This window comes from Perca fluviatilis, chromosome 15 (assembly GCF_010015445.1).
Source record: "Perca fluviatilis chromosome 15, GENO_Pfluv_1.0, whole genome shotgun sequence".
Lineage (NCBI taxonomy): Eukaryota > Metazoa > Chordata > Actinopteri > Perciformes > Percidae > Perca > Perca fluviatilis.
Window position 1 is genome coordinate 14,280,496 of NC_053126.1, and position 22,295 is coordinate 14,302,790.

Here is a 22,295-nt window from a genome sequence, read left to right on the forward strand (position 1 = left end):
ATCCATCATCTTGTTTGGCTCCTGGCTTTAATTATTGAGAGTTGTCTTCCTTTTTGGCACATGTATATGTTCTTTTTTTTTCTATTTTTTTTATTTCTTTCTGTTCATGCAGTACAGTACATTTTGGAAAATAGGTTTAACATACTGTGATAAAACACAGGATTCAACTGAGGCTCACACTAATACATGAGTATGATATATCTTTGTATTTGCATATAAACTTGCCAAAAATATCACATAGGCTAAAATATACAATATAAAGTGCAGGTGACCTACCATCTCATAATATCCACTGACTGAGTTCATCAGCCACAAACCCACCCACTGGCAGCCCTCACCTACCTTCCTCCCAGACTGAGCTGGAGCTCATGAGGCCTCAGACACACTTAATGGGATTATGGTAATATAATTTTGTGACGCTGACCTCGGGCCGGTGCCAGGTTTCTTCCACATCCTCAGACAAAGGCAGGGAGCTCACCAAGGGCTCCAGCAAGCTGGCCCAGCTCGGCCTCTTGGCACAGGCCGATGTCCTCATGGGCCCAGCGCAAGATGGATGGCCGTGGGGCAAAGTCTCACTTCCTAAATCTACTCAAACAGTGAGCGATATCAAACGGTGGCAAGAGGGGATTGCAAACTTAAATAAATATCATTCCCCTAAGAGTGAGTTGACTCAGATAATTGTTGTTCAGGGAACTCATCTGATTTAATGTATAGAATAATCAATAAGCTTCAGGATGTAGGAAATGTGTCCTCCCTTTGCTCCCAACTTCAATCAGCAAAGAGTAGTTTTTCAGCTGACGGTGTAGCTTCCATGGAAACGGCCTTGTGATCCAGCTTGTCTAGCTTGTCTTTTTCAGTGATTTAGCAGGGGTTTCCTCCACTGGATGTTTCTTATTGGTTTATGAAAGGATTTTATGGACTGGACAATTTAAAAGCAACTATGTGGGTTTCAATTCAAACTGTCCCTGTGGGTAATCTAAACAGAGGAATGGTTACCAGTAGCACAAATAAACACAGAACAATAAACTGGTCATAAGATATATAACATTAACTCTGAAATATGAACATATATCTGAAGACAATTTAATATTCCTTTTTGCCTTGATTAGACCACTTTAGAATCACTTTTCCTTGAAATACTGTAACAAGGAGGCAACACACCAGACAGTCCGTCAGTGTAGAGTAAGCTTGCAATACGTCACAGTGCTGTTTGACTTTTCATTTTATTTTGTCTCATTTTACTTTGTTGTGTATTTTATTGTTGTCCAGTCTCCGCAGGATTCACCAGATTTCTTTTTTCCCCTTTTTCTTTTCTTTTCCTCATCCTTTTGCCTTTATAAAGACCACCCATAGGGTTCGGAGGGGGCAGACGTCTCTGTGGAATAATAATGGGGTCGTCCTGGGAAAATTGCCCACGGAAAAGGCCTGTCTGAAAAAAAAGAAAAGAAAAATGTGGTCTTGTTTCCGATGCTTCTCGGAAACATTCATCAGGGCACTCCTGCTGTTCGGAGGGCAGCAGTCCCAATCGTAGCACCGATCCACTTGGTGGCTGGGACGCTCTGCCATTGCCCGGACTTTCTGAGTCGAGGTCAGGAGGCGAGGGCAAACAGTTCAGAAAAGATGATCTTTATTTGCCTTGCCCTGTTTTATTTTCAACACAGATTTACAGGAATGGCTAATAGTGTGCATTTCCTAGAGCCTGAATATCTGATGTTGCTTTAAAATCTCTAGTTATTTTTTGAATTTCTAGTAGTTGCTGTAATCAATATCATTTCTCTTGGCAAATCGCTGTATGGGACATATTACATTAATCATTATGTTTGGGCTGCTACATGGGCAACTCTGTCTGTGTCCGCCGAATAGCCAAGCATATGAGTCATCAGGATCCTGATGTCATTTTACTAATTGGGTGACACACATGACACACTATTCTGATGAAACATGATGAAAATGGCGATCACTGCTCCACAGATTTTACTTACTTTTTTTTACAGCTACTCTAACTATATTTCACACACAACAAAATTGTCTTCTCTGACTAAAACAAATAACTAAAAACTTCTATACCATCCACACTTGTTCTGTCATTCCTTTTAAGGAAGTAAATGTATAAACACACTCATCTTCTGTTTAAAATTACAAGTAAAACAGATACTAGTTTGGTTCTTCATGGAAAGGACCATAAAGGAGTTATTCTTCATGAAAAAAAAACATATCTTTTCCCAAAAAATGATTATATGCTTACCTGATTTCCTGAACTCGTAATTGGTTTTTGAAAAGCTGGACTTGCAGTTGTAAACTTTTCACATTTTCCCATGCACGCACGCCAACAACCTGAAAGTGAAATAATTGAGCACAATGTTCTGGTCATTCTCTGAAGCTGGACGAACATGGACCCTTGTTTGCTGAACAGAAATGTTGGCTCCAGTTTATCTCTCAAGCAACATCTTCCATCAGGAGCCAATCATGTCCTGAATACTGTGTTACTCAGACAGCATCAGGACAGGATGACCATTGCCAATGGTTTGAGTCAGGCAAGATTTATTTTACATTAAGAACTCCTCCTAACAACTGTAATGTCAATGTTTTTGCTGAATGTGCTCCATAATTCCCTTCAAATCGTTTTTCTGACAGTCTGCTGCGTTTTCTTTTTGGACTCATATTTTGAAGTCTTCTGAAAAATAGAGAGAGAAAAATGAGAGACTCAGCATCCTAATATCATTTCAGTCTCAGTCATTTCAGTCATTAAGACAATTCCTTGGTTTGGATTTGGAAGACAAAGAATGTGGCTTAGTAAAGTTCCTTTCCTTGTGATCCCCCTGCTCTACTTCTCTGCTCTCCCCGAGCCATCACTAACTGGCCTCCCTTTGCCCTGTTAGGCCCTGAGGCCCTGCTGCCCTGCTTCCTCGCTCCAGGTCTGAGCCACTGTGAGCCAGTGATGGATGTGCCTCAGGGGGGCTCTCTGTGGGAGGTGGGCTCAGGGCTTCACACACTCTCCGCTGATCACTGTCAGAGGGGAGCCAGCCCTCATATTTAACCAGAGACAGCAGAGTCAGGCCTGCAGTAGGATCACTCTCTCGCATATTGATATTTTATTTTTCTATTTTTTGCAAGTTTATATAACACAATACTGTTTCAATCAGCAGCAGCCATTTGAAGTAAAGTCACAGAAGAAGAAGAAGAAAAAGTCAGAGCAGATATAACAAAAGACATAGTAGCATAATAAACAACTTCAGACATGTTATTGTTTTAACTGCAAATTAGTGATAGTGCCAGGATTTAAAACCAGCTGCCATCATCAGTCAGTGAATTCCATGCGGTATTGTGTGTTAAAATAATGTAATTTCCCTTACAGCTGAACCCTCATTAGCACAGTTGAGTTACAGTTTCCCACGTTCAATAAAGGCCACAGCATGTGAGTGAACTACAAGATGGCATGATAGCATTACATTTAAGCATTTTGAAACCCTAGAAATTCACTAAAAATATGTTTTAAACTCAAACCTACAAAACAGTAGTATTTTATTTGTACAGTAACAGTTATTTGAAATGTATATTTGCACTCATTGTTGCTCAGATATTATGCTAACTAGACAATTAACATCAGCTATTAAATAAATTTGTATGATAAACAACTTCTTAAGGATTATTTCTTTATAACTCTTCACAGGTTGGTGCAACACATGATGTAAAAAAATAAAGTCTGCTTCCCTTTTCAGTGCAACTCAACAAGAAATTTTGAGAGGAAGTCACACAGTGAATACTGTTCGACAATACTAAAATATTATAAGGCCATGACATGGTTTATGATTCTATTTGGTTCATCAAAACTGTGTTTAATTGCAAGTTATCTCATCTTTTTGCTAAGTAGGTAAACCTTGACAACGTTTTGGACATACTAATATAATTATCTCTCCATTTTATTTGTGTTGCAAGAATAGTCTGAGTGTAATCTATTGTACAATGAGTTGGAGGAACTTAAAAAAAACTGTCCAGTCATCACGGTGAGATGAGGTGCAGCGGTGGGTGGCAGAGAAAGGTTCAGCCGAGTTGATGTGAGCATAGAGACGTCATCTGTGAATGTGCCTCAAATTTCAACACAAAGCTGTAGTACCTGATTGTGTTTACACTGTCACTGATTTATTAAGGTCAGCTCTATTTCTATATTACTTGGCAAGTAATGAATAAACAATATTCAATGTCTAGTTTGTTTCTTTAAGCTGTGGTGTATACAGGCAGGGGGGAGGGGTGTGGACATACGTCTTCTCAATAGGCTGTGGTAATAATGGACCTGTGACCTCATGGTCTGAGAAGCCAGAAGAAAAACCAGTGTTCCCTGTACCACAAGTTTTTTTTTTTTTTCACTTCACATTGGTCTAATGATAACTTTATCAAACTGCTGTAGTGTGTAGCCGACAAGCTGTCTCTGATTAATGTGACTTACCTGTGGCACATTAAAAAACAATTCTTGATTTCCACCATTTTCTGAGCATTAGTTGGATGAAGACTGTTCCAAAGTGATATATAACACCTTAATTTAACTAGTATTCTGCCAGCAGAGGGTACCTTGTCATAATTGGTACTAATAAACCTCATTGATCTTTTTTTTTATCAAATACTACCACACAGATAATGCTGTATGCAACATGTTTATAATTAATGGCACAAGACAATCACATATTTCTCAGTGTTTTGTTTTTATTGCAAACAATATAATACAAAAAGATAAGCTTTTAAGACAATGCCATGTTACCTACGGAAACTGCATTAAGGAGATGACGAGATGAGAACTAATGATAGAGAATATAAAATGAGGAACATAACGTTTTTTTCAAAGAAAAAAAAGTATCCTGTTGATTCCAACAAATTCTTTACAAAAACAGCCACGGCTTCCATATTCATTAAATCATTTGTTAGAAAGAAAAAAAGAGAAAACTTCCAGTTTTTTCTTTTTTTTAGAGAAAGACTCATTGTGTACAGTAAGTAATCTGTACATAACTAAACTTTTATACGAAAACATTTACAAATGATAAATAAACAAATTTGTACCACATATGACAGCAAACTATTCCACCATCTCAGTTAGCTGCTGCTGAATTAAAAAGGTAATTCCAAATAGTTATTTTCAAATAAAATTAATGCTAAAGAATAAATTAAGAAAAAGGTTAGGAAAAAGGACGGGGCTGTAGGAATGATAGAAGCACGGCCAGACTTAGACCTGCTGGCTGCTGAGGAGAATCAGGTCAGAGGTCACTTCCTGCATCTCCTCCAGCAGGAAGTCAGAACTATGCTGTGGTTTCGACACTGCAATGCCAGTGGAAGGAGCCTCTCCACTGTGGCTCCAGAGGCACCAATGGTATCAAGGCAGTACCCAGATAAAAGCAAGCATTGCTCAGTTACATCTAGCAACACGGTAAGGCCCCTATAGAATTACATGACACCTGCTATTGCGTTTCCAGCACAATCATTTGAGCTAAAGCAAACAACAAGAAGTAGAATATTTGACTAATTCACTGACGACACGGTCATATCATGGCCAAAAATTCAAATCTATTTTGAACCTGCATTGCTCAATTCTTGCATCTCATGAGAATTACAATAAAATATGTACAGTACAAAAGTTCAATACAGAATGTAGGCTGTAAGGTACTATAAGACGGCAGTGTCAGACGTTTCTTACTTCTGTACACAAATACATTAGTGAGAAGTAAGGCCACTGAGGGTGTTTTTACCCAGCTTTCCAGCTCCTTTAAATGGGTTAAACCTTCAAATTGTGATGATGAGGATGCTAATGACACTGATTATGATGATGATGATGATGTTGTTGATGATGTTGATGATGATGACAAGAGCAGAACACATACACAGTACATACTAAAATATTTATAACCAGTATGTCCTCACAGAGGATTAAACTTTTTTTAAACATTATATCTAAAAAAATATAATCACAATTCCAACCAATACAAAAGGCACTGTTGTGAGCCAATCCAAAGATATATTTTCAGTACTATAAAAAAGTCATTGTCATGTTTTTCTGTTGGCAATGAAAGGTGTGTGGCATGGTGGCACAAAGGGCACCAGGCAGAAAAAAGTCTATGCATGGGATTGGTGTTGTAGAGTCAGTGCTGAGGGCCGTCTCCTCATGGCCTGGAGAGCTGTGTGTAAATGGGCTGCTGCTCCCAATGCTGCGGACTGTGGGTCTGGGGAACAGAGGGCACCCCGGTGGTGTCAGCGATCGGAGTGTACATCGGCCTCTGGCTGGGGCTCATGTAGCTGAAGGTGGAGTACAGGCCGGAGCTTTGGCCAGCTGCGTGGCTGTAGTAGGAGTTGGCACCACCTTGGTGGTCTGAATAGTCATACTGTGCTCTTGTGATGGAGGGGTAAGAGGAGCTGCTGTAGTGCTGCAGGTTGAAGGACCCATAGGTGACGTGCTGTGGGGAGCCCTGCTGCTCACTGTAGTGGCTGGGACTCAGCTGCTCTGTCTTGATTTGGGTGGTTCTCTGCTGACCCTGCTGGCCTTGCTCTCCTCCTCCACCCAGGGTTGTCAGAGAGTGCTGCTGCTGCTGCTGCTTGGACATCCAGGCGTGGGCCCCAACATTGGCCACCTGGCTGACTGAGGAGCTGCTGATGCCGTAGCCGCTGGTGTAGCCAGCCTGGGCCGCTCCGGGCACCCCAGCATGGCTGTGTGGAGGCAGGTACTGATCAAACTCATCGACATCAAAGCTCCCCATGTTGGAGATGACCTCGCTGCTCAGCTCGCCAATGTCCACAGCTCCAAAGTCGATGTTGAGCTGGCGACTGGTGCCCTCCTGCATGGGGCGCCCCTCGCGCTTCAAATCAGCTTTGCTAGAGTGGAGGTCTGTCTTGGGGGTGGTTGGGGGTGTTGGTGGGCCCTGGGACTGACCTGGTTAGAGGAAAGGCAGAGTTAGCCTCACAGTTAAAATCAAATTTATCTGCATGAAGGACTGGTGATGGAGTGAAATAGCAGTGCAAATGTAAATGCTTCAGGAGGAGGAGTTTGTTGGCACTATAGTGACAGGTGTATCTGCGTGATGGCTTGTAAAACCCACTAATCATTAACCATTAACAGGTGTCTGTTCAAGGACCTAGAGGCTTCTAATTGATTTCTACAGTCAGTGCCACAATGAGTCACGTTTGAAAAAAAAAATTCTAGAAAATTGCTTTTATTTTTCTATACTTTTTTTTTTAATTTCATGTCTGGATTTATTTTCTTACCTGAGTGCTCTCCTGGAGAATGCACCTCGCCCAAACTAGACGCTGGAGAATCGGCCTGCTGCAGCGCCTTGAAGATCGCATTTGGAGAGATGTGGGTTTGCTCGCCGTCCTCGGGGTCGTTTTGCCCGTTCTTGACAGATTTTCTCCTCCTTGGCTGATATTTGTAGTCGGGGTGGTCCTTCTTATGCTGCACTCTCAAACGCTCAGCTTCTTCCACAAACGGGCGCTTCTCTACTTCGTTGAGCAATCTGAAAAGACCACAGAGAATTGTACATTCACATTAAAATGCATTCAATTAACAACAAGCACATGGCACGTTTGATTACTTATTGCAGATGTTTAATTTATTGAATTATTGCATTCATTATTTTATAACCAACAATTAACTAGAAGCAGCTAAACAAAGTCTGGTTATACCACTTCTTCTGTGCATGCATTCGGACATAATCAAAAATCACAATGGAAAAGAAATCTGTAGTCTAATAGAGATAAATGCAATTAATAATACAAATGAAATGCATTAGTCAAATAAATTCCCACACTGTAGAGCTCTACGTGAAACAGCAGGCAGGTGGCGCATGTGAAGAAATAGCGCGCTGCGCACAACGGCTCGTAAAACGCACTGCAATAGTGACTGAGATTGCAAAGCGAACCTACCTCCAAAGTTTGCCCAGGGTTTTGCTGAGTTCCGCGTTGTGCAGATGCGGGTATTGATCGGCCAGCTTCCTCCGTGCAGCTTGAGCCCAGACCATGAATGCGTTCATGGGTCTTTTGACGTGAGGTTTACTTTTACTTGAGCCGTTAACGCGCACCGGCATGGGCACCAGCGTCCAGTCGTAACCCTTCAACACCTGGGACACCGCATCTCTGATACACACGGGGAACTTTTCTTCTTCGCCTTCCTTCTTGTAGTCTGGACCCAAGAGGAGGTGGTTGTCGGACGGCCGGGTGTTCTCAGTGTCCGAACCGGACCCGGATGGGCACGGCGAGCCTGCGGAGTCCTCAGACATGCTGGGACTGGGAGCGTCAGAGTGACACTTCTCCTGTTCTTCTGTCATCTTTAGGTAAGCGTCAAGGAGATTCATGCGAAAAAATTAAAGAACAGCTTCTCGCAGTAAAAAAAAAAAGGAGAAAATCCTTCTTTCTAAATCCAAGCGCTGTGCCCAAAGACTGAGGGCGCACAGCTTGACCGGCAAACTTGAATCCTTTTAAATAAAAAAAATGTCAAAATAAAAGTGTGTGAAGCTCCTTCGACTTTTCACAATTTCGCGGATAAGAAGGCAAATTGCAAGTGATCGCGTTCTGATGCTCAACTTTGCAACTGTGACTTTTACTCTTGGAGGATTGCTGAAGAGTAGAGACACATTGAGGCGATGCCTGGATTTATGTTTGACGGCAAGGAAATGATTGGGCGAAACTTTTGGTAGGCGGAGACGTAATATGACTCTGCTCTGAAGAACTCTTGCAGTCAACAACAGCGAAAACCCAGCGCGAGTAAAAAATGTGTTTTCCCCCTTATAATCTTTGGTTTCATTTCAAATTAAGGTATAACTTAAAGTTTAATAAGTTACTTAAAATATAAATAGTACACATTCTGAGAAAGAAAATGGAAGAAGGGCCATACAAAACTACAAAATGTTTCATTAATGTGACGCATTTTAATATTCTATCAAGGGAAATAAAACAATATACCATCCTATGCTTTTTATTTGATTACAGACACAAAATCCGTATCATCAACATTACAATATTTAGGTCTAATCCTCATAAGTGCCCAAAAAATAACATTCAAATTGCAGTCTATAGTTCTTTATTATAGCCTACTTTTTATATAGCCTACTTTATTTCTTTTATTTTAATTTCGCATCAATTGCAGGCTCATTTGCATACAACTTGTCCCCAGATTGACAGACCCCTTGCTTTGTCAACTAAAAGTCTAAAAATCTTTGTGTTTAAGTTTCTTCTCCGCGGGCAATAGTCAGCTGCTTGGATGAGATATTTATGGCATACACTGGTTGATTGATTTATAAATAAGAGCAGTTCTCACTTGTAAACTGCTGACGTTTTTAATCGCATATTTTATAACTTTGGTTTCAATCTGAATAAATGTGGGCAGCTGTGTTGTAGTTGCACAGACCGTTTGCTGAGCCGCATCCCTCAGTCGTGTGTCAGCTCTGCACAGTGACCGCATGGACCAATAGGGGGAGACAGAGGTCCAGAAACTTGAGAGGAAGCCTCGCAACTGTGTGCAGGGGCTGCAATGATTAAGACAAATTAAGAGGGTTATCCAAAACATATTTCAAAATTTAGGTTCCCTACATTTATATTTTAGGCCTTCCGCTTTCTGGCAGACAATTTATTGGTAATAGACCAGATTACAAAACATGTCTCATTAAAAATGCTTCTTATCCCAAAGAATCAACAAGGGACATGTATCTCCTTTTCATCCATGATGTCATTACATAAACAGGGTGTTTGTGTGTGTGTGTGTGTGTGTGTGTGTGTGTGTGTGTGTGTGTGTGTGTGTGTATGTGTGTGTGTGTGTGTGTGTGTTTTATAAAAAAGGCTCTTTTGATTCTTGATTTAATTTACTGGTTATGATTTGTGATTTCTAATTTGCAAATGGTTATGCAATTTTAATATTGCTTGCTATTCTTAATGGATCCATGCAAATAATAACAATAACAATGATAATAACAGTAATGCTTATAATTATAACGATGATGATCATGATGGTATTAATTTAACAATAATATACAAGTGCATGAACACATTCATTATGAAAATTATATTTTATACATATAAAGTTTTCTTCAGTGAACAAAAACAATGTTAAATATAAATTCTGTGGAAAACGTGAATCAAGACAAACATGTCTCAACACTAAAATGTACTTTGCTGGATTTTTTTACAACACTTGTTTTTTTCGGTGGACAAAGAACACTTTGTTGAGAGAGTTCAGCCTCTATAATCCACGTATTCAATTTTAGAAACCAAATCCGACTATGAGCCGACATATATTCAAGACAAGATTGAAAGTTTTCTATTTTTAGCACAAGTTATGATTTAGTAATAAATTAGTCCAAGTACAGCAATTTTATCAGCTATACATAAATCTGTAATCATTAGGAAAACCAAGACGCTCACACATTGAATGTTGCTTTGAAATTCAACGTATTTGTCACACTTATTTCATAAAGTAGGCTGCTAATAATGTAAAATCCGGTCCAATCCACTCCCTTATTAAATGTAATAAAAAAGCTGATGAGCTACGACTTGTAGAAAGTTGTAGATGAAGATTGTGTTGAATGATCTGCAAAATTTAAAGAACATATGCCTAATATAAATATTTTGTTAACATGAGTAACATTTTATCATATATTTACTTCTGTTGTAGAATGTTTGTTCAGTAATTGTCTTTGTCGGTAGACAGTGCCTTACATTGCTAAAAATCAATATTTTGCTATGAATATCATCTTTCTCTATAAAGAGAGCAGTGGTTTAAGGTTTCCTGTTAAAGCCTTTCAGTCTTTCTTAACCCTGGCATTTTCATTAAAAACAGCCTAATATAACCCTTGTCTTATGGGTTGACTAGAGGCAGACTGCCCTGTCAACTTCTCTGCATTCAACTAGATAACATACAATTTCGAATTGTTCTTTCAACGTTTATGTTGGTGAGAAACAGAGTGGATTGGAAAAACTAAAGAGGTGTATGTTGTTTTTGTTTCATGGGCAGCTAATAGGTATAATTATGTTGACTTTGTAACACTTGAAAGTAACCTGATTCTCTGTACTTGGACCGAAATCCTTGATCCATTTCCCTCAATAAAGTGTAACTTCTGAGATGCCTCTCAGGGTTGCAAGATCACGTTACGCAGCAATACTGACAGTCAAATGGTACTCGTATGTTTTGTTAGTACAGTACAAAACAACATACTACGTCTCATTAGAGGATACATATTTGATGTCATTTTCAGTTTTTGAGCTGAGCTTCTGCCATTTGAGATTGTTGAGCTCGAGAGGTGACTGATCGCAATATGCAGAGGAGGAAACCCAGTGATGGCTAACACAGAGGCATCAAAGGTGTGGTCGGGCATGTTCGCGCCCCCGCAGTGCTGACTGCACAGGGTTTGAGGTGCCCTGCAGACTGACTTACGGTCGATCAAGGGGTGGGTGCACAGATCCTTAGGGCCAGGCTCACAGCTTACATGGAATACCTGCCTGCAGGTCTTGGGAAACTTCTCAGCTTGACTTCGAGCCATGGCGTCAAAATTTTGAGGCAAACACTGTGGGTAAACTGCCAAATCATGTCTTCCATCTCTCCTAGCTCTCTCAGATTCCACTGCAAATGTTTGAGCAGACCGCCCCTCTCTTTTTTTTTTTTACTTTTTGTGTCGCATGTGTGTGTGGGTGTGTTAGTACAGTATGAGTCTTTGCGTTGTTGCCTTTGAAGAGTGTTTGTAAAAAACAATTGACTCAAAACAGGAATCCAGCATATGTTATATGTTTTTCTTTTGTATTTATTTTATTACAGAACATGTTTGATTAAAGTGCACTGTGCAAATAATTTATAGAATTTCAACCAAAAACAATAGTTAGTTAAAATGTTCATATCATCACTATGGGAACCATTCCCTAGGCTGTGCGGAGACCTTTTAAAATGCTGAGATCCATTAGGCATGTTGCAATAGCAAGAAGTGCATTAACACAATTTGCCTATATTATCTACCATAAGATTTAAAAGACATCGCAGAGTGATGGTGTGGAAGAGGTAGTGGAGGCAGAGGTGGCTTCAACCACTCACAACCGACATAACACCTGTCTGAGACTTTCCGCAACTAGTGCCAACTGCCCTAGACATGACAGAAAATTGCAAGATGGAGAACTGAGAAAATCCTGTCAGCGAACCATCTCTACTTTTCCGGTTGCTTCCACAGTTGGTTCCCAATCAAAATGGCAGTTTTTTAAAAATGTTTTATTCTGGAAAAGTTGGTTGCAAAAGTTTACCCTTGCCTACTGTCAGCCAAGGTCTCGTGGGGATGGATGCGCTGCCTCCGGTGTTTGCCTAACCAGATCTGAGCGCTTTGGCCACGGGCAACTGTTGACACATGGCATTTTGCAAATGGTAAAGTTTAAACAGGACTTATCAAGGCCCTGACACCCTCAGAAGGATGGGCTTATATTCCCTGCTCTGACTTTCTCACACCTCCCTGATATTCCACGCAGAACCACTACAGCCTCCAGTGGCTTTACCAGTAAAACTGAGAGGTTAAACCATGCAGACAGTTGGAAATTGCAGGTTTCTTGTAAATGAACACAAAGTTTATTTTCAGATCACATATTTTGAGATTGATTAATTATACATTTATTTGCAAACACGGATATATACTAAGAAAAATGCAACACAGCAATAAAGTATTAGTTTTGAATGATATTCTGCATACAAGCTGCGTTTCAAATTGATAACCAATTCATTGACCTGGCAGTTGCCACCTCCATCATCATGTCAGATAACATATTAAATAGCTCAGCTAAGGAAGTCCAACTGGGAAACAAATGTATTCTGGCCTTCAGCCCTGTGCCCTGCAGTGTGTGGTAACTGCACGCTTTCTTGTATATCTTCTCCTTTTTCCGGCCTCCTCTGGAGATACTTCCACTGTAATCTCAGCCTTATCTGCTCCAGGCTTTTAGTAAACTGAAACACCTTAGGCACTCATTGATAGCGTATCTGCAGGGAAGGAAATGCACGCTGATCTGGGAAAGCAGTGGAACCAGTAGTTTTTGATACACATCTTTGGCGTTGGATAGGTGCCACCATTGAGCCATATCTTATCACTAGACAAAAAACACTATAAAACAGGATGTGATTAATTCACCACCACAACAACATTATTTAATTTGTGAAAATAGTTAAATTTTTTCTAATGGCATTTTTGTGCTTGCATGAAATCCTTATATTCACTTTCCAACCTTTCTGATAGCACACCTGAAAAGCACAACCAATATTGACCTTTGGTGAGTGACTACATGGTACCCTCCATGCCTTCAGGTGAAGTGACCTCTGAGTTGGTTCAAATGACAATGAAATACTATAAAAGTGTGATCTCTGCAGGTCAATCTCCTGCATCTCCAATAATAGAGCCTGACCTGTAATTATATCCGAATGACAATGGCTCATTCTCAAAGCGCTGACATGATGTGACATTACCTGGGTCTTTGCTGAGGCTAATAATGAGCTCGTATCCTCAACAGGGGTCCTCTAAACAGAGAACTGGTGACAGGTTAAAAGGATGAATTAAAATAACAATTATCTTGTGCTGTCACTGTTATTTGCAATGCTACAAGCCCTTAAAGACAGCCTATGTAACTTTTAGAATCTTCCTGTTGCAGATGAAACATTGAATTCATAAGCAATTAAACAGCTAGTAAGTAACTCAGTAAGCAAGTAAAGCAACTCTCAAATGTTGGAAAATTAAATGAAATTATACGTCATTATGCTGTATTGCCAGTTGTGGCCATACTGGCTGCTGTTCTGCCATCATCTAAAATGTTATCCAGTTGTTTACAGAAACAACCTACTTACTACTATAATCACAAGGGAATCTGTGGAATATTTCAAACTCAGACTTAATGAAACAATTTTCTTTTGCTTTATATACAGCACCATTCTTTTTCTAAGTAACCTTTTAATGAATATTTTTAAATACTATGAGTCTTCCGACTACAAAAGAATTCCAATGTTATTGAATTAAAAGTACTAATCCCTTAATGCCCAGATGTCATGTTTGGATAGTTTTGAGCAGAGATGTGGTGCAAGTTGTGAAACTCTCTTCCGTCATGGATTCTTGCACAGTTGTGTCTGGAGCGTAGCGCTGACTCAGGCTGGCTGACAGTACTATAGCAGCTCCCTGGCATCGCTACACATGAAAAGTCCCATCCGCAGCTCTGGATGATGTCAGTGTGGCACCTCTGCCTGCACACAGAGACACCTTTCACAAAGAACCTGTATGTGCTCGGGTCTGGTCTAAGTAATGGAACATTCAGCCCTCTGCCCCTCCTACCTGTTTCTATGATCAGGTGAAAATGAGACTGTTGTTGTCGCCTGTAGTGTCATAACCTAAAAATAAATTCTAATGTGTTTCCATACTTTCCCTTCTCATTCCTGTCACCTGTTGTTGTTTAAATCCTTATTTTCATTTTGTCACTACAAAGTGTTTTCTTTTAGCTCAGTAGATAAAAAAAAATAATAAAATTAAAATAATTACCTACATTTAAATACTCACATTTAGAAAACACATATTTAAAAAATTTGGCAAATCCTTGGTGTCATATTTTTTTTTTTCCTCCTCCCTTTCTTTTGTTTCATTATCCTCCCACCTTAACCTGGTCCTTTCAGCAGGGCTCATTAGTTGGGACGACCGATGAAAAGGGCCATTCTTTCCACACAGTCACCGTGATACTAGAAATGCTGAGTTAATGAAAGAGTGATGATATCTAATCACCTTCCCGAGGATAGCACCTGCATCAGAGTCAGTACCCAAACCTTTTCTGAATGCTCACAAATGGAGCGCCTACAGATGTACTTCCTCTTAGCTGCTCAGCAGGGACTAGGTTATACCTTTGATATCACTTGTTGGGGAAAATGGATCTTGTGTGGTCGAGCAGATCCAGGCCTCTTAGGTGTTTCTACTGGGGATTTCAGCATTAGACCATGGCAATGAGATTAATATGTTTAGAAAGGGCAGGGGTGAAATGAACAATGGCATACTTCAAGGGCTTTAAAACAGTGTCTTATTACAATCGGGAAAGCCAAGTCTATATAAATCCTATTTCAGAGCAAAGGAAAAAGAGAAGGTCAACAAACTGCATTTAGTGGCCGTACACTGTATACACTAATTTAAAATGAACATGTTCATCTTCATATGAATCTTTAAACTTTTCAGTCAAGTTTGATCTTATTTAAGGACTAGTAGAGTAAAATGGTGATCTATACTATAATTTAGGTTCAGGAACAAAAATGTCATTGACTTCCAATGTCTATATGACTTAATGCTTAACCACAATAGAATCACAGCAAACCAAATAACTATATTATTATTAACGAAACACAGGGCCACTTATACTAAGCACCTGCTTAACTATCATCCAGCTGCAGAGTCGCAGTGCCAGAAGTATTGGCAGAAATGTGTCACTAGAAACGGAATTTGAATAACGTAATTTCAATTTGTGTTGTTTGTAGTGCATTGCAACTAATTCTGAATAGCATAATTTGGAATTACATTTTTTGGTGTCGAACTGAGTTTCAATAAACTTGAAACTGAATTTAATATTATTAAATGGAATTCAGTTGCTCTGAAACTCTATTTGATCCTCGCTAAAAATTCAACTCGTCCACATTCAGCTCTCACAATTCAGAGAACTTAATGTGATTGACTGAGACATTCAGCCGGTCATTGAGCAGAAAGGAAGCTCCGTCTCCGCGAAATATGGAAGCTACAGCTTGGAAAATAGCAATAAGGGGTACTGAAATGAATGATTAACTGTTTATCAGACCACAAATGAGACAATAATTAGCGAGCTAGCACACACCACAGTCCCTCTGCTTCACTCCCCACCACTGCTATTCACTGACTTCTACTCCATCCAGGATCACTTCTTAAGATGGGAGTCAAGTGTAAGACAACAACATTTGGAATCAAATTTTCAATTTTCCAGTTGAGTTGATTCAGTGTAATCTGTTACTTTATATAATTTGTTTTTTTCTTCCTTTTTGTCAATGAGCAATATGAAAAAAGCTAAAACAATTGTAATTTAGGAAAATATAGGGATACCTTAAAACGTTAATATCGTTTTTTATATATATATGAGATAACGGTCGGCCACAGCAGGGTGTCTTTACTTTCCCCATCTTTACATGTTTTCATGTTTTCATCTCTTCATTTCCTCTTTTTTTTTCTTTGTGCTGTCTAATGATTACTTTGCAGCATATTCAGGGGCCAGAAGTGTAGACAGGGAGAGACGTTAGGCGATATATGTGCCAAGTATAACACAGCGCTCAGGGCTGTGTGTGTGTCTCCCCTCACTCATTCCTCCATTTCTTCCTCCAGCTCCTTTCGGGTGCTCCTGTGTTCAGGCTGGCTCGGACACAGCAGGGAAGCTCCATCTAATTGGAGCGGCCCAGCGGTGGTGGCCCCAAACCTCCGGGAGCCAGGCTCGTGCATTCTAATGTTACGCTCAAAGGAAATTGTCCTCCACTATTTCCTGAGATCCAATATTTCAGCAGCTTGGTTACCATTCTTGGTGGGAGAAAGAAAACTGTAACTGCTTTATTAGATCTGCTGCAGAGCTCAGTGTTGTTCCTTTCTCTGATAGCTTTCTGTGTCCTAGCACTAGAGTGGTGGGCTCGCCACTGGTTAGCTAGCTGGAATACCACCTGCCAACCAGCCAATCAAAAATGAACACTTTCCATATCAAAGCTATAAGGCCATGTTCAGACCAACTTTATATAGGCCTATATTCTCATTCACTTCAATTAATGACCCAACACAGAGGACTTTTGGCCTGAATACCCTCAGGTAATGTGTCCCAATAATCTCAGTACTACGGTAATACTGACGAATGCTCTTAACCGCTTAGACTTTCAACTTTGTCACTGTCGATCTCTTGAAAATCGACCATGTCCTCATTGTTTCCTCTGGATTTGTCACTGTATTCAGCTGATTTGGAATAGTGACTCAGGTGAGCTGCTGTCAAAGTTGAAAACAGATGGCAGTTTTTACTTTGAGTCTATAGGAAGTTCAGAGAGACGTATTTACACAAAGATCAGGTTTTGTCCCATTCTCACAGCTTACGCTCAGTCTGGGCGACAAACAGCCTCTGACTCACCAAACAGGTTATCAGGAAGCCGTGACCCTCTTATCGCACCGCCATGCACACTCTGTAATTAAAAATCTAGAGTTACCCAGCACCTACACCTCAGCGCACTCCTGTGGCTTCAGCGCACTTTAGTTTAGTTGAAGTTGCTCACTGAGGCCTAACTCTTTAATAATGGGTGTCCATACGGAAGGACGTGCAGATGGCAGACCCCGAGAAGGCGCAGTTGAAGTCCTATGGATGAACCTGGGGTGGTGGGCGTGTGGGGGAGTTATTTCAGTAAGCCCAATCCAAGTCTTTATGGTCACAACTTAAAGTTGTGCATGGAGCAGGAAGGAAAAAGGAACACCTCTGCATGTTTCTCACCAGCCTGAAGATCACAAGCCCAGGGAGGGAGAGGGTGCGACCCAAGTCCCATCGGGGGCTAGAATTTACTGTTGAACGTGAAGGCTAACGATGAGGGAAAGAACAACATGGAAAAATGACAGAGAATATGAAACAGGAGGGGTAGGAGAGCAGTATTTCACTTGAGCTAAGGGAAGACAACATATCAAATTCATGTTTGTAAGCACTGCCATTTGGCCTTGACATGGCATTTGGAATAATATATTCTGAATGTTGTATGGTATGGAAAACATCTCATCATTTTAATACAGTCAGGCGCCAACTTTTAGGTAAACCTTAAAAATGGAAATCCCTGTTTTAGGCATGACTAGGGAGACTCTTTGTCCTTGGCGGTGACAGGACATACACAGACACCTCCTCAACAGGCGCCAGCTGATTTTTATCGCTTTTGAAATCTGACTCCACTTCCCCAACCTCTCTGGGGTTCTGCATAAGTTTCTTATTGACACGAATGATACAGGTAATTATATATTGGCTCAATCCAAATCTACCATCAACAGTCACAGCTATGAAGTTAATATCTCTACTTTAATACGACCATGTTGTTTTTATGAAAATAAATATTGGTAAGCTTTTAAAAGTTTCAGTCTATTTCACTTTATGAACTGGCACTTCATTGGCCCTTCCAACATAACTTCTTTGGATAGAATTGCCAACCAAATGGACTGATAATTAAATAAATAAAGTATAGTGAATTTAATTTGGAATTTGCTCATGCTAGCCTCTGATCTAACCTACAGACACTGATCTAATTTAAAAAAATATATATGTAAAGTTTGTATTGATTCTTATTATTATGTAGTGTTCTGAGTGAAATCTGGATTTCATCAGTGCATGAGCACAGAAAATCCACTCTCCCTCCACTAGTGTGTTAAAAATGACATTTATGAAATCAGACCTCCATTGCATACAATAGGCTCATATTGTTTTTGAGGACTCTACAGTGTTAATCGGCCAATGAGAAGCTATTTGATTGTAGGCTGGTATTGCAGGCCAGTTATTGCCCTGCAGGCTGTAAAAGATATGCAGGATATCATGGCCTTTCTCCAAATATTGAGGTTTGGCTGATCTACAGTATATGGTGCCAGTGTGGGTGATGCCTGCTTTCACATATTGGGAGAGACCACAAATGGAGAGCCAATTACATAATAATGATCTCATCTATGAAGACATCCCACATGACAGCCAGTCTATTTCTCTGATTCTATCACCTCGGGAGTCATGGAATGGGTTGGCATTATTATACTCGTTTAGGATGCCAGTTTGTTCAATGTGTTTTTCAGCAAAAGACATAGGTCTTTTTCTGTGGAGTGTGTCATCTGCATGAATTTTCATTGTAGTGAGCCTACACATGTGGCACAACTCTTGTTGTGTGAATGCTGATTCAGCAGCTGTCTTTTTTCGATATACTATACTATGACTTTTTCAACATACTGTACCATGACTTTTTTATCACTTTATTGCAACATACCATACTATGACATTTTTTTCGATATACTATACTATGACTTTTTCAACATACTGTATCATGAAGTTTTAATCACTTTTTTCAACATACTATACTGTGCCTTTTTATCATTCTTTTTTAGATACTATACTGACTTTTTATCACTTTTTTGACATACTATACATTGAATTTATTTTCTACATACTATACAATGACTTTTTCATGACTTTTTTCGACATGCTGTACTGACTTTTTAATGATTTTTTTCAATATACTATGACTATTTTCTACATACTATATTACGACTTTTTTAAATTAAGTTTACGTTTAAATATTTTTTGTTTTTTGTTCTGTTTTTAAATTTTTGCTATTTATTGTTGTATTTGTATTGACCTTGTGTACTTGTCACTGCTGCGAAACCAAAAATAAAGTTCTACTCGACTTTTTCGACATACTATACTATGACTTTTTTTAGAGGTTTTTAACATTTTCAGCATACTACAGTATACAGACTTTTTTATGGCTTTTTTTGACATACTATACATGACTATTTTATTACTTTTTTCGACATACTATACTGTGACTTTATTAAAAAAAATGTCAACGTCCTATGCTATGGCATTTTATCACTTTTTTTTCAACATACTTTACTATGACTTTTTTGCCACACTAAACTGAGACTTACTGAGAGTTTTTCGACATACTATACTATGACTTTTAATGACATTTTTCAACATACTATAATAAGACTTTTTTCCAGACTTCTTTGACATACTATACTGTGACTTTCTTTTTAACTTTTTTTGACATACCTTACTTTTTTTTAAAACTTTTTTTACATACTATACTATGACTTTTTCATGACTTTTTTCGACATACTATACTATGACTTTTTTCCAGAGTTTTTTGACATATTATACTATGACCTTTACATGATTTTTTTCAACATACTATAGTATAACTTTTTTCCAGACTTTTTCGACTTACTATACTATAGCTTGCTTACTATGACTGAGCCTTGAGTGAAATAGTCAAATTGCAAAGCCAATAAAGGTATCTGTGGCTAGGCAGATAGCTTAGTGTGTTAGGCCAATACTTAGAAGATAGAAGGTTGTGTGTTCAAAACTTATGTGCTGCAGGGAGTTGTGAGGTCCAATATACAAAGTTGAAAAGATAAAGAGCCCAAAACATGAACCTGTGTGTAAGATCAAATACCTAAATTTTGAGTTCAATACACAAGGTTGACAAAATAAATATGCCCAAAACATATATCTGCATGTCAGCTCAGATAGCTAAGGGTAATAGGAGAATGCTGAGAAAACAGAAGGTTCTGTGTTCAAACCTGCTGTGCTGCAGTGAGTTTTGAGGTCCGATATACAAAGTTAAACAGATAAATAGCCCAAAACATGCACCTGTGTGTCAGGTCACACAGCTCAGAGTGATAAGAAAATGTTTAGAAGACAGAAGGTTGTGTGTTCAAACCTACTGTGCTTCAGGGAGTTTTGAGGTCCAACATACAAAGTTGAAAAGATCATGAACCTGGGTGTAAGATCAGATATCTCTGGGTGATAAGAGAATGCTTACAAGATGGAGTGTTGTGGTTTCAAACCTTATGTGCTGCTGTGAGTTTTGAGTTCAATACACAAGGTGAAAAAAATAAATATGACTAAAACATAACCCTGTATGTCAGTTCAGATAGCTCAGGGTAATAAGCAAGTGCTTTGAAGACAGAAGGGTGTGTGTTCAAACCTTATGTGCTGCAGTGAGTTTTGAGGTCCAATATACAAGGTGAAAAAGATAAATATGCCAAAACATAAACCTGTGTTGATATGAAAATATTTGAAAAAAAAGAAACTTGTCTGTTAATATTCATGATGTGTTTTGACATATTGTACACACTATATAATGACTATCACTTTTTTCGATATACTATACTATAACATTTGTCGACATCCTATACTATGACTTTCTATGATTTTTTCCGACATACTTTTTTTCCAAATTTTTGTCGACAAACTATACTATGACTTTTTTATAAATGTTTTTGACATAATATACTATGACTTTTTTCAAACGACTATACTAATACTTTTTTCCATTCTTTTTCAACATATATATATATACATATATACTATGACTTTTTTCGACAAACTATACTATGAATTTTTATTACTTTTTTCAACATACTTTACGTTTATTTACTATTTTGACATACTATACTATGAAATTTCGATAATTTTTTCGACATACTATGCTATGACTTTTTATAATTTTTTCGACATATTATACTGTGACTTTATTACAATTTATGACTTTTTATCACTTTTTCAACATGTTATAGTATGCCTTTTTCATGAATTTGTTCAACATAATATACTATGACTTTTTATGACTTTTTTCGACATACTATACTTTTTTTTCTTTTTTGACATACTATACTAAAATCTTTTTCAACATACCATACTATGACATGTTGATGACCTTTTTCGACATACTATAGTATGACTTTTATCATCATGCTGTACTGACTTTTTTCAACATACTATACAATGACTATCACTTTTTTCAGCATAATATACTGTGACTTTTTGAGCTGGTTTTGGCATTTTAGACATGCTACCTTTACAAATTTTTTTTTTTTACATACTATAACATGACTATTGTGTCAATTATTTCGACATACTATACTATGACATTTTATCACTTTTTTTCAACATACTATACATGACTTTTTTCGACCTTATACTAATACCTTTTTCCATTCTTTTTCGACATACTTTACTATGACTTTTTTCGATCCCGTTCTTAAACCTTTCTACCACCGATGTGTTGCCCTTTTGATCTATACCCTCCTGTTTTTACCTCTTATGAGTTTCTCCTAATATCAGCAATTGATTTTATTATTTTTTCAAGATACTATACTATGACTATGTCATTTCAACATAATATACTTTTTTATGACTTTTGTTGACATACTTTACTTTTTTTTTAAACTTTTTTGACATACTATACTATGACTTTTTATCACTGTTTCCCGAGATTTTCGACATACTATAAATGACGTTTTTTCAACATACTATACTATGACTTTTTTCCAGACTTTTTCCAACATACTATACTATGACTTTTTTCCAGACTTTTTCGAACAAACTATACTATGACTTTTTTCCAGACTTTTTCCAACATACTATACTATGACTTTTTTCGACAAACTATACTAAGACCTTTTTCCAGACTTTTTCTACATACTATACATACTATAATACTATACAATACTGTGATCAAGAGAAATACAGACACAGACTATCATCTCAGTCCTTGTCTCTGCCAG

At 38.5% G+C, this 22,295-nt stretch overlaps 1 protein-coding gene across 1 annotated transcript; it reads right to left on the reverse strand.

Annotated features, from left to right (window-relative positions):
• Positions 1–4,678: 4,678 nt before the first annotated feature.
• Positions 4,679–8,324, reverse strand: LOC120575134 (transcription factor Sox-9-like). Its single transcript, XM_039825773.1, has 3 exons — positions 7,897–8,324; positions 7,240–7,487; positions 4,679–6,907 (listed from the first exon to the last, which is right to left on the reverse strand). Exons 1-3 carry the CDS (start codon positions 8,322–8,324, stop codon positions 6,144–6,146), a joined length of 1,440 nt encoding a protein of 479 aa, XP_039681707.1. The 3' UTR covers positions 4,679–6,143.
• Positions 8,325–22,295: the final 13,971 nt, after the last annotated feature.